This window comes from Chamaea fasciata, unplaced genomic scaffold (genome assembly GCF_029207755.1).
Source record: "Chamaea fasciata isolate MVZ Bird 193981 ecotype frontalis unplaced genomic scaffold, bChaFas1.0.hap1 SCAF_2, whole genome shotgun sequence".
NCBI lineage: Eukaryota > Metazoa > Chordata > Aves > Passeriformes > Sylviidae > Chamaea > Chamaea fasciata.
Window position 1 is genome coordinate 20536538 of NW_027094087.1, and position 13345 is coordinate 20549882.

The 13345-nt window shown below is 36.8% G+C and overlaps 2 protein-coding genes across 5 annotated transcripts in view; one reads left to right on the plus strand and one right to left on the minus strand.

The window, feature by feature from the left end:
* The window catches only part of CMSS1 (cms1 ribosomal small subunit homolog), a 221130-nt gene that overhangs the window by 17087 nt on the left and 190698 nt on the right, over positions 1-13345 (plus strand). The window lies entirely within an intron of this gene.
* Positions 1467-13345, minus strand: part of FILIP1L (filamin A interacting protein 1 like) — an 84234-nt gene continuing 72355 nt past the window's right edge. For both annotated transcript variants that reach the window (XM_066175198.1, XM_066175199.1), the window contains one exon: positions 1467-4567. In XM_066175198.1, the coding sequence (XP_066031295.1) occupies positions 1813-4567 (2755 nt within the window). In that variant the 3' untranslated portion in view covers positions 1467-1812. The remainder of the gene's footprint in view (positions 4568-13345) is intronic.

Here is a 13345-nt window from a genome sequence, read left to right on the forward strand (position 1 = left end):
TAGAGTGAGACAAAACAAGGAAGAAGGACCTTTCATGAAGCCTAGTAACTTCAGATTATATAAGCTGGGGTTGTGCAGATCCACACACAACTTCTCTTTTTGAAACTGCCATTGTTCAACTGTAATACATATGTTATTATCCATTTCTATCACATATCTTATATATTTTAATGGTTTTTTTCTTCCCATTGTTTACTGAAAAAAGTGTATATGGGCAGTGGACTTTGCTTTACAATAGAAACTGTTCTAAAAGCAGTTATTATCTACAGTTATAAACATTTAGTTTCCTGTCAATCAAAGGACTTAAAATGATAGAAGTCCCCTTGTTATGTGAGATCATGGGCCAAAGTTTTTTGCTGAATCCGTTGCTAAGTTATACCACAGAAATCTTTTTTTCCTCTGGGGAATATAGGCAGAATAAAGATAAGGGTTTAGTGAATAGGGACTTTCTGCTTACTTGCAAACTTCCTTGTTGATGAGGAAGTTGCAGTTTTTAATTCTTTAAAAAATAATACATAACACCACCACCCCCTCCCCCAAAAGCATCAAATTTATGGGAATTTAACGTTTTAAAATAAGAATAATTGAATAACTGTTACTATTTAAATTTGGAGTGTACAGCTTTTGTGAAGAAGAGAAGTTTGAAAGTGCATCCCAGGTCTTCTGGACTGATTTACATTGTATGTGAAGCTGCTCTATCACTAACAATATTTTATGGGAAATTAAAATTGATTGCTTGGCACATGTGTAAAGGATAGAATTGATTACATTTCTGTCCTTTTCCTAGGGACAAATGCTATAATTGTCGCTGAAATACCTTAACCTGCTTTGTCCATTCTGTATGGCACTCCCATTTATCCCAGACCCAGAGGCCTGCATGTTTGGAGACTTGGTCTAATATTCCTTCTTAATGCTTCTGCCAAGCTTTCTCTGTCTATGAAGTGAAAAACATGAAGGTATGCCATAGTTTGGTAGTCTTGTTTCTTCTTCAATGTACTTGTGTGATGTATATTCTTTGTCGAATTGATGGCTAGGAGCTTAGATGAAATGTGACTATTGTATGTAAACCTGTTCTCCTGAATTATTGTTTAGATGTTGCTGTTTATTGTTTTACAGCATAGCTAAATGACTGCAGTTTTCCTGTTGTATTGGAAAAAACCCTTGTTGGGAGAGAATTACTTTGTGATACAAGCTTCTGAACTCAGTTCACTTAAAAACAAAGTTTGCAGGAAGGTTTAAAAAGAGTTTTAACCAAACACTGTTATACAATACATAATATTTTGTGTGTGATGTAGTGATAATTACCTGAAATGAGAGGGCTAGAAGGAATTGGGAAATAGTAGGGAAGATAATGAATCAAGTCCTATCTGAAGTTAGCAGGCAGTATTATGGCTTAATTCAGTTTCTACCATACATGCAGAAAAATACAAACCACACATAACAAACAAAAATTTTTCAGCAAGCAATGATGAAAATAATCAATTATTTACTGATTTTTTTGTAATGTTAAAATATTTTACCAAGGCAGGTTGCAGTCAAAAGTAATGTGAGTTATTTTGAAAATGGCAATACATAAAGATGCATTTATACAAGTGCAAGACTAAATATTTTACATAACTGTATTTCAATGAGAAGATATACAGTAAGTGCACACTTGATAACACTAAGCAGGCAAAACTTAACGTTAGTTCCATATGCTGTTGTATAGTTCATGCACAGATCTTTCCCAAAGTAAAGAGGCTGTTCCAAATAATTCTTGCTGGGATGAAAAACAGGATGGGTTGCTGGTAAGGGTGTCAGCATGGATGGGGGTCAGTTATAGACATTACTTACTGTAATTTGTGATTGCCGTGGAAGAGGAGTGGCTGTTGGTGTGATAGTAATACTGCTGGTGATTTTATTGGTGGGCTTAGTGGGTAGGCCATTAGCTAGTGCTGGAGTTCTGTTGTCTTGCACTGCATTGCAAGGACTGACAGGCTTGGAATTGGTGAGAGCTTGGACATACGGACTTCCTAAATGAATGTGGATTTTGTTATCCTCAGTAGTTATTACACTTGATCCTGTACTGTTAGATCTCTGAAACTGCCATGTTGACTGCCTGTCTGGGGATACTCTAAAAACAGCATGCTTGGCTCCCATTTCCAAAGGCTCCGAGGAGAGTGTTTGTTCCTGAGAACTTGAGCCAGGTAAAGCCAAAGGGGACATTGTTCTTTCAGGAGTTAAAGAACCACATGATTCTGGAGTTTGAGATCTTGCGAAAGTAGTCATAGTAATAGGAGAAATTACATGCTCTGGGCTCGTATAACCTTCTCCTGCTTTTGATTTTACAGGTGTTAAGGAGGCGTTTTGAATAATGGTTATTCTTTGCTTTGGTGTGCCACAGTTGGGTATAACTGCTGTGCTTGTGTAGGAGTGAGGGCTTTCAGCAGTAGGACTGGTTATTTCAAGGGTTGCTGTGTTCTGTCCATGGTCTGGAGTTACTTTTATGTGTAGGGGTTGGCCAGGAGTATGGCTTAGCACTAGATCCCCAGTCTGTGCACAGCTTCCATTTTGCTTTGTGTGTATCTTTCCATTTTGAGGATGGCTGTCTTTGGACTTCATCCAAGGGATCCATAATTTTTTGTTTGCGGCTTTTGCGGTGGATGAGTTGCTTTTGAAAGACACTGTTTGTTCCTCCTCATTATCACTGTCTTCATAGAGCTGCCCATTTACAACCGTTCGCTCTAAAGGCATGAGGGTTTTGTAATCGGGCGGTTCATTGTCTGCTGGATCTGTTTGGATTTCTTTAGAAAAAACTTGCACATCTGGAATCTTCTTTCCATTGAGACCGGGCCTGATGTTCTTGCTGAAGGACCTGTACCTCTCCAGTTCTTTCGTGAGGCTTTCCATTTCTCTTGCTAACTCCCTGTTTTTGTTTTCTTGCTGGAGAAGTTTCTTCTGTAAGACTGTGTGATCACCTCGCAGGTGACAGATTAGCTCTTCTGTTGCCACATATTCATGAACTTTCTCTTTCAGTGCATCTACTTCTCTGGAAAGGTGACTCGATTTAGCTTCCTCATCTTTGAGTTTCTTAAAAAGGCGCTCCTGATTGGATTCTGCCTTTTCCGTTAATTTATACCTCGCCAATTCCATTTTCACAGCCTCCAACTCCTCGGAGAGGAGCTTGGCTCTGTCCCGTTCACTGACATATTTTCGTTCTAGAGACTCAAATTCATCTTCAGTTTTCATAAGGTCATCTTCTACGGACTTCATTTCATTGAGCTTCTGCTTAAGCCTCTCAACTTCTTGAGAAAGCTCTTTGATTATGTTGTTTTCCTGCTGCAAGGAGGTGCTAGATTTAGTACTCTCCTTCCGTTTATTTTTAAGAAACTCTTTTTCAACATCTTCCAGAGACTGAAGTCTTTTACTTAGAATATTCACTTTGGAAACAAGATCGCTTCCTTTCTCTTCTTCTGCTTTGAGTTTGTTTTTCAGTTCATCTCTTTCTTTTGTAACACTGGACATTTTTTCCTCTGCATCAGATTTGGATTTCAGTGCCTTTTTACTTTCCTCCATCAGCTTTTCTGTAACCGACATGACTTTATTTTGTTCCACCTGAAGCTGAGAAGTTGCAGCTTGCAGCTTTTCTTCTGTTTGCTTTATTTTTTCACCCATAGTTTTTCTTTCATCTACAAGCATCACTGTTAAACTCTTCAGCTTTGTTAAATCTTCTTTAAGTGTAAACTCAGTTTTTTCTAACTTGCTTTCAATTGCTTCAAGCTCGCCAACTCTGGCTTTTAAACCATCCAGCTCATGGGACAACTGCTTTGTTAACATCTTTTCTCTTTCTAGGTTGCATTTCAGGGAGTAACATTCTTGTTTACTCTTGTTGAAAGCATCCTCTAGTTTCTCCAGCTCCATAATTCTTTTATTAAGTTTATCAACTTCGCCTTTAAGGTTCTTGCTCTGTGATGCTTCTTTTTCTAACTTTCTATTAAGTTCTCTGCACTGATCTTCCATTTTTATGAGCTCTTCATCTTTTCCTTCCATCTCCAGCAGACGTTTCCGTAGTTCTTCTACTTCAGTCATAAGTGTGGCGTTCCCACACTCTCCCTTATTTATCTTATCCCTTAGGTCTTGCAGTTCTTCTTCTGCTTTTCGTAAAGATTTGTTGGTCTCTTCCAGCTCATCGATTTGCCGGCTGAGAGTCGTTAATTTTAGCCGGAGCTGGCGATTCTGACTGTCTTCATTGGTTAGTTTGGCCATCATTGCTTCTTGGTCTTGGGAAATCTTACTGCTCTGGGCCTGAATTTCAGCCTCCAGCCTGCTGGATCTTTGTTTCTCTTCTTGAATTTTTGCTTCAGCAAAAGTCAGCTTTTCGTGTGCTTGTTCTGTAGAAGCGGTTAATTCTTGAATTTTTTTACTTTGTTGATTCAACTGCTCAGTGAGTCTTTGCTGTTCATCTACCACCATTAAAGCAAAGGATTTCAGTTTAGTCAATTCTTCTTTCAGTTTAGCTATTTTCTTGTTGTTCTCCTTTTCTTTTTTTGCCTGATACACTGTCTCTTGTTCAAGAAGCTTTTTCAATCTGTGGGAGGAAATAATATTGTATTTTGTAGCCATTTTAGCAGGCATTTAAAAACACTTGAAATATTACAACATTTCTGCCAGATGTCCATGAACATTCAATTGTAACTACAAGCAGACCTCTCCTTGCAGCATCATTTGGAAGTGCCCACTGGCCTTACTTCCTATTCAGAAGTTCATTTGTAATGGACACTTCAGTATGATCATTTAGACTTAGCAACTTCAGTTACTGTGCATCTTTGATTATATTTCCAACTTTTGACAGGGATCAAAGCAACAAAACTATTTTGTTATTCTGCACTGGAACTGCACTTCTCTCAGCTGTTTGCTGAGGCTAGGTATATGCATACTAGATGTGTTTGGTCTTTTGTGTGCGTTGTTCCTTCTTGTTTTTAAGAAATGTGATTATTACAATGCTGGAGAAATTAAGCCAGTGCAGCCCTCAAGGGCAGATATCATTTACAGCATCATAAACCTCCTAGCTTTGTTACTTATAAACCATCCTGATATTTTATGATCAAACCTTAAGGACGTTTGAGTATGTGAAGGAACTGTAGCCACAATGGGCAGTTAGTCAGGCTGCCTAGTGTGAACCCTAAAGCAGCAGACCAGAGCAAAATTAGCTAAGTCTGTCCTTAGTGAAAGTGCAGGCCTTGTGACTTTGTATCAAACACAGGCACATGCACCCACACAAAAATGCAGTCAGAAGATAAACAGGTATTCAGTTGTGCCTTTTGAACTTAACAAAGCCCAAATGTCTTAATGTGTGTTAGGTCTGGATTTGCAGATATGCCTCAGTGCAGCCCTGCTTCTACATGATCCTTGAAGGTTTTCATGATGATTTTTCAAAATTAGTTTTACAAATTTATGCTAATACTCAGTCTCTATTTGGATGCAACATACTTAACTTGCAAGAGACTTGGGATAAGGTTGTGTGTTTGTTTATGTAAGATCCTAAGAAACCTCCAAGTACCTCAGCTTCATAGGTTTGTTTGTAGACTTTTCTTTGTGAAGGAGTTTGTCTAAAGTATGATTAGGTTTGGCCAGGACATATGCCTCCTTTCAATTATGTTTTTCCTACAGCCAAGATAAATATATTCTGGTATTAAACAAATTTTGAAAAGTCTAGGTTGAAGTAATAAAGAATTAAAATTTGTATGTTGTTCGTAAGAATGGTACAGACTCAGTTGTGTAGACCATGTGAAGGAAATGACGTGGTTATCAAGACAGTACTTGTATAAAATGAATGTATAAGCACCCATTAAACCTTATTTTCTTTCCCCCTCTCAAATATGATGACAGCTGTAAGTTGCTGCTGAAGCATTGGATTCCTGTTCCACATTTGTCTATGGTCACTATTGTGATGTCCATGTCCAAGTGATAAGTCTTTACAGCTTCCCACTGACAAGTTCCTGTTGCAGCCTCCCTTTTAGTTCAGGAAGAGCTTAGATAAGGGCCTCCTTTGCACAGCTTTTCATTAGCTGTTGACTGACTGAAGACATATATTCCTGGGCAATAGGTTGCCTCAGCAGCATCCCCTTTGGGAGCAATGTAATTTTCCTGCACAGAGAGAGGAAGTCCTTACCATTGTACAACTGTCCACCAGACTTGTCTGATTTAATGGCGATGTTGTATAGAAATCCATGACAATAAAATTTCTTGTAACATCTTCATAGTCCTTACTGTTTCTATTTTAGTGCCTAAGTTCCACTATGTTGAATGTAATGAAATGCTTTGTGTGAAAAATTAACAGGATGGAAGTAGCCATAAATATCAAAGACTTGAAGCAGTCACAAATTCTGTACAACAGTCAACTAACATAATGGGAGAAACAAATATGAAAATGTAGAAATGGAAAGGGAAAGGTTTGTGAAATGAGTTTGAGATAATGCTGCTGGTTGACAGAACAAATAAATGGGGAGAGGACTGCACTGTCTCAAAGGCAGCTTTTTACTGTGTTCATGGTATATAAGCTTTTGTCCCCTTTTCAGTGCTACTTTCAGTTCTAATTCTTTTTAGTGTAAAAATCTTTTTTCTCTCCCCACCCTTGTCTCTGAATGCTTTAGTAGTGAAGTTCAATTGATGATTTACCGTTGCTATAGCTATAAAACCATAACAGAAGTACAGCTAACAATTTCATTTGGAATGAACTCAGGCTTTGTGTGTGCATGAAGTTAAGACATATTAATATGGTTACTTGGACTTACTAGCATTTGATTTATTTTAGCTTGCTTCACTGTAATTTATTTTTTTAAGGCAGATTTAGCTGCAGTCCTTAAGTAATCAGTGTTTTACCCAATACTTGCATATTAACTAGTTGATATTTCTCTGGCGAAATGAAACTCTAATGATCCAGCAAGTCATGCCTCTTAAATTGCTTTGGAAAGAAGCTCTTCGGCCAAATATTTACAAACAGTTGTAATTTTCATACAGATGCTGTCTAAATTTTTTATGATTCAAATAAGATAATTGTGAATAAAATAAGTTGACAATCATGTCAAGTCTGATCAAGTCTGTGTTGCATAGGCTATTTGAACAAAAGTCCCTATATTACTGGTACCTGGATTGTTGTGTAAGGATTTTCAAGAGAGTCTGTTTCTTTGGTCATGCCAAAAGACTTTGGGTATTTAAAAATTATTCCTTCATTCAAGAGACAAAATGCAGTTTTAAGATTCAAATAGACTCACAAGTAAATATATGTAATAACTGAGATCTATTTAATTTTTAAAAAATACTTCTATGAAATTACTTGATTGAAGTTAAGAGCATAGTGCAGCAACTGGGAGGGAAAGGATTTTGACATGTTTCCAGAAAGAAAAAGGGAATGTATTAAGCATGGTATATTTTTTGATGCAGTGTCATTAAGTGTTTTCACCTGCTTTTGATAACTGTATGCTTAGTCATATATTCCTATATAGAAAATACCCTTAACAGTGCTGAATAGACAGTGATTTCTTGGATAAACATTGATATTGTAGGAAGTCAACTGGGAGTCTGTTAATATTTGCAAAGAATTTTCCTTGGCTGCTGGGTTCCTGTTTCATGGTTCAGTAGGTCAGAGTGACTGTGTCTGCACATATGCACTTAGGAATGGAAGAGGACCCTAAAATGCTTGGGGGGTTTGGTGTTATTCATTTGTTTGCTTGTATTCTTAAATTAATTGCTTAATTTTGGCCAGGGTTGTTTTTTGGAACCCAAGTTCTGTGGGCTGGTGCTTGGTTATGTATATAATCTGAATTAAGAAGTCACGTGCTTGAAGAAGCGCTTTAACTGATAATAGCGCTTAGTGACTTTGGTGACAGGGTAAAAATACTTTATGTTAACTTCATCCAAAATACTGTCTTCCTGAAGAACAGTATCCAGAGTATCTGAGAGAGCAATTTTACTGAAAATATGCAAAGGTCAAAAAAGTTGGCCTACATAAATAATAATTTTTAAAAAAGAACAGGCACTCCCCATCTAATAAAATATTTTTATCATTTTCTTTGCCAGCTAAATTTCATGATCATGTAATTTTGTATTAGGCAAAGGTAGGTATATCGTTTAGACAAAGCTTTTACGCAGCTCTAAGCAGTTGACTTCACAGGACTACAACAACCCTTTCTGAATTGAGGCCAGCAAAAACAGACATTGAAAATGGTTTTTATGAACATGACTGATAAGTAGTTAAAGAGAGTCAGGGCAGTGTCTTATTACTTCAGAACTTCTGTTATAAATTATTGCTTTATTGTGGCTTAATATTGTACTTATTTCCAATACCAGTTAACTGCTCCTTTATTTCCTGGAAGGAATTGTATTTCTCAGCTCTCCTCTGTTCATTGTAGTTGTTTCCCTCAGTATGCAGCCTACAGCTTCTTGGTGTTAACACTGTGTATTCAATTGTGTTATCTTGTTCTTCCTCATTTTTTCCAAGTGCATATAGCTTCAGCTACACTACATGATATTTGGCAACATAATGACTGTATTCTCTACAGGATGTGGAGACTCTCATAACAGTTCAGTGTCCTGGTGTCATGTCATAACATTTTGTCTTTAAGAGGGACTTTCCATTTTCCTGGGGTGACCTGTATTACAAGGACATTGTTTAATTTATGTTTTTACAGAATTCTAAGGGGACAAGTTTTCCTTCGAGTTTCACAGAAACCAAAGAAAGTATGGGAGGCTGAGATTACAACACTCTTGTTTTTAATTTTTTTTTTTTAGTTTGTTCTGGACTGAACTGCTATTCTTTGAATAATAAGAATAAAAAATATGATTTTTTTGTTTGTTTAAGCAGTGTTGTAACTTTAGAAAAGGCTGTCTTCTAAGGATGCAAGTGAAACAGATGATGGTTTGTAAAGCTCAGCTTTTGTCTTTCACTAAAGTGTTGTGGAGTTTTTAATGTACATATTGTCAATATCTGTATCAGACCATTCTGAAGAAATGATAGTGATTTTTAATTTCTGTGATTCTTTTTTTTTGAACTCATAAAGATACATATTTTTGACTAGGTCATGCTCTTCACCCTTCCCCAGATGAAGGATGTGGTTTACGAGAGGTTCTACAGGTTATTACACGAGGGAGACTTACTTCTAAAGTTTTTGGACATATGCTTGAATTTCCCCTGGTACAAAGCAAATAAAAGCTTTAAGCTGAAAGCTTTTAAATGTGGATTAAGTCATGCCTCTTCCTTTGAGGCACTCTTCCCAGTTAGCAATAAGACATGGTCTGGCCTTTAATAAGAGAAGAAATATGCTTCATCATTTCTGGTAAATCTTACAAAGTTGTTGTAATTTTTTGACACCAGTGCAGTTACATATTTATTTTTGTAAGAAAGCCAGTCTGTGCCTTCCACAGTTCATTGAAACAAAATTTGTGTTTGTTAAAGTATTTCTGGTCTTGGGGTGGCTATGCCTTTTTTTTTTTTTTTTTTTTTTTATTTTAAATTTTTCTTTTCCTTTGCCTACAGTTCTATTTATCGATGTGCAGTTTTTATGAAGACATATGTTACAGCCTTTTTTATGGCTCTCTATTATCTTTATTAATGCTTCTTTTTCCCCATCATAAATAAAGTCAAAAGCCTTTGAAATTACAGCAGCAACAACATACCATAGCTGTTGTGTAATCTGCTGGCTTCATCTGAATCAGTCAGCACTTCCCAACAGAATGTGAACGCTTTCTTTAAATTTGTTTTCCATTACATTAATTTACATCTGTAAATTTCAAAGAATTTGTTTATGCTAGGATGCAAACCTGCACAAAGGGTGTCTCAACTGCAAGAGACTTTGTAAGGCAAATTTCCCAATAAGGAAATTTATTTTATAAAATGAGAACTTGTAATGAGGGGGGTGTGAGTTCTTATTACTCCATAGACTATCACAAAGTAATTATCATTTTATCTGATGCTGGAAATGCTGACTTGCTTTACAAGTCTTAATAAAAGTCATAGAAGATGAATGGTATTGCCAGTTCTGGGTTAACGGACAAAATTCCACATGGGTAACCAGATGTATTTACCTGTGATGCTGAGTAAACATATGTAGATAATATATACTTTTAAAAATTAATTATTCTGGAACACTGATGTTGTTTGTGACCATGATTTCACAACTTCTAAGCTGCTGAATATTCTTACTGGTGATATAGGGGTGTTTGCACTCATAAATGTTATGAAATCCTGTGCAAATTCAGTGACAGTAGATACTGTGAGAAGCTTTTAACAAATTTATATTGGTTAATTTAAGATTTAAGACCAGGTTAACTTTCAGTTCAAGTAATTTTACTCGAGCACTAAAATTCAATTTTGTTTTATGATGAAACCTCAGTTTAAGAAAAAAATTTTCTATCTTGAACTACATTCTTTCCTTATCTAGATGTTCTTGGAAGTCACCTATCAAAACATCAGTCTTGTGTAAAAAGCATTAATGCTTTCTGTGGCAGTAAGGATTTGAATGTCAATGTGACAATTATTCATTCTGGTGTTCATTTCTAATCTTCTAATAGCAGCCATCTACAGTGTTTGAGATTATGATAGGGAGGTGGGAGTCAGATTCTTAGGTGGGAGTGAAGAAGACACTGTCCTGTTAAATTGTTGGCAGGTTTTTGGTTTGGTTTGTTTTTTGACTTGATTGCTTATCCTGAAAACATTTTAAATGAACACTAGGCTGAGAAGACCACAATATTAATGAGCTGTACTTGAAGTTAGCCTTAAAATCTCTGGGTCCCAGCATTCGGCTTATTAGAAATCATGGCACAACGAATTGTGAGCTGGACTCTGGTGTGTCACTGCTTTTGAGATGCACTCTGCTTTCTTCTTTCCACTTTCTAGATTTAACAGCTATATCAGGTATTCTTTGAAGTCAGTATCTATTACTGTTGGCATTTCAATGCCATATGATTGTGCATGCAGCATGAGTTAATCCTCTTCTGTTCTGAATCTAAATACTTCAACAAGGTAACCAGCTCACAGGAATAGCACTTAGGTTTTGTTAGTTAGTAATTCAGGATTTTTTTTTATAGTCACATAGTGCATATTCACCACTATCCCCTTGCTCCCCCATCTCTCTCAATGTCTCCCATCACACTGCCTGTAAAGTCAGAAATAAAACCAGTAATTTCAGATGCAACACCAGAATTTGGAACTCTTCAAATTTACGTCAGCCAGCAAATTATAGTTTTGCAGATGGAAAGATTTCTGAAGGAAATGGAAAGATGAACCACAAGAGATGTGGTATAGGGGTCAAAGCAACAAGACTGAGGCAGAACTTTTCAGTTACTAGTTCAAGTCCTGCTTCTGTCTTGTCTTCATCTTTAACAAGTGAAATTTTGTGCCTGATCCTCAGATTTATTAAAATGGAAAAACAGTGTTTACTTACTGTAACAGATTTTGAGAATTATTATTAATCCAAATAGGTTTTAAATGCAGTAATTATACAAAATAAACCCAAACAACTACTGGTTTTTGTAATTTATGATTTTTAAACAACAGCATCATTGAAATGATTGAATTTGATACTTGATGTTACATGCTAACAAGTTAAATTGATGGGAGAAACTGTGTGTCTTTCTGAACCTGAATTTTGTTTTAAGCATATACTTTAAGCGTTATTCCTGATAGAATGTTATTGTTATTGCTTGACCCCAGCTACTGAGCTGTTTTTAAAATCACCAGTGTGATAAAACACTCAATACTGCAGAGATAAATAGGTCAGGGCTTAGTCCACCCCTTACCCTGTGGGCAGGTGAATGGGTTTGCATTTTCTGTTCTGAGTGTCAGTACTAGGAATCGATAACGTTGCATCCTCCTGCTAGGATTTACCAAGTGAAAAACTCTTGCAGGAGTTAACTCAGCTCCTGAAAACTGTCCTTTGGAGCCCTGCCTGACTTCCCCCCCTAGTCCCCATGGAAAGATTAGGCACTGATGAGGGAGTGCACTTGCCCAAGTCGTGGATAGTTCTGGTGAGGCTGTTCTAGACTGATGATCCCAGCCACTTGTGTTTGGTTTATGTAAAGCAAATACTAATTTGCTATCACTGCTATACTGTGTTTACTGTTGATGGAAGAGTAATATTTGGAGGTGTGAGTTTTTGTCTTGGCTATTGACTCTGCATCTTTCAGTTGATTGAGGAGTTTGCTGAAGTTCTGATTCTCTGCATGAGTCAGTTGCTTCAGCTTGGTGTAAGTTTGTAACCCTTAAGTCATATTTTTACAGTTTTATATTAAGAGAACAGTCTGAGTTTTCTTTAAGCAGTATCTATTGATAAATCCCGTGAATTTATTTATTTTTTTTTAATTCTGTATGTAACATCACAGTGTGTAGGTGCATTGTGGGCCTATTTTATAGAATGTTTTTTGGTGGGGCACAAGTGGGAAACTGTTCTGGTATATGATGCACCTGAGGCAGTTCTGGTGCTGCTGTCTTGACCAGAATTGGGCATAATTGTGCAAGGATGTAATTTATACAAACTTTTTTTAACTTCATTTAGTTAATATTTTTGGCATGACAGAAAATGGCACTCAGCCACATCAAGTTACTCAGAGGAGACCGGTTAGTCGTAAATGTCATTTTCCCATAACATTTACAGGAACTGGATGTTCTCTAAAACAATTTTAACACACATTTTATATAAAAATAAATGTCTGGCACTGCATTTTCATCCATGGTCAGAGTAGGCACTGTGCCTATCTTACGTTAGCCATAGCCTTATCAGTCATCAACAGTGGAAAAATATAGAACTTTCCATACTACCATGCTCACTTATTCTGAAGGCATCCTACTCATGCTGCCAGCCCTGGATAAGCTGCTCAGTGACCACTTGCTTCTAGGCAGGTGGAACTTGTCTGCAAACTTTATTATGCACTCTTCATGCTCAGTGTACAAGAATTTATGTGCTGACATTGTGATTTAAATGACATAGATTAAACGTGATAAGTTAAATAAAGATACTTTAGTGCTGAACAGCACTGATAGGGAAGACTGAGAATTTACCCTTATTTGGAGGAATGAGGCCGGTTGTAAACAATTAGACAAACATTCCTGAGAAATTATATAGGTGGTGTCACTGCTTTGCAGGAGGATTCAAATTCCATTACTTCGTTAGGGTTCGATCCTGTTCATACCCATAAATCTTTATAACATACATACATCCTCAGACAAAAGTAAGCCCTTTTTCTGGTGTGCTTATTTCCTGAAGAAACTCTGTGTACGTGTTTGATAAACTCTGAGTGTTTGAAACTGGGCTTGGGTGGCACCCCATTTCCTCTTTGTCAGAAAACTTAAATCTTAATTGTTACTGCAAAT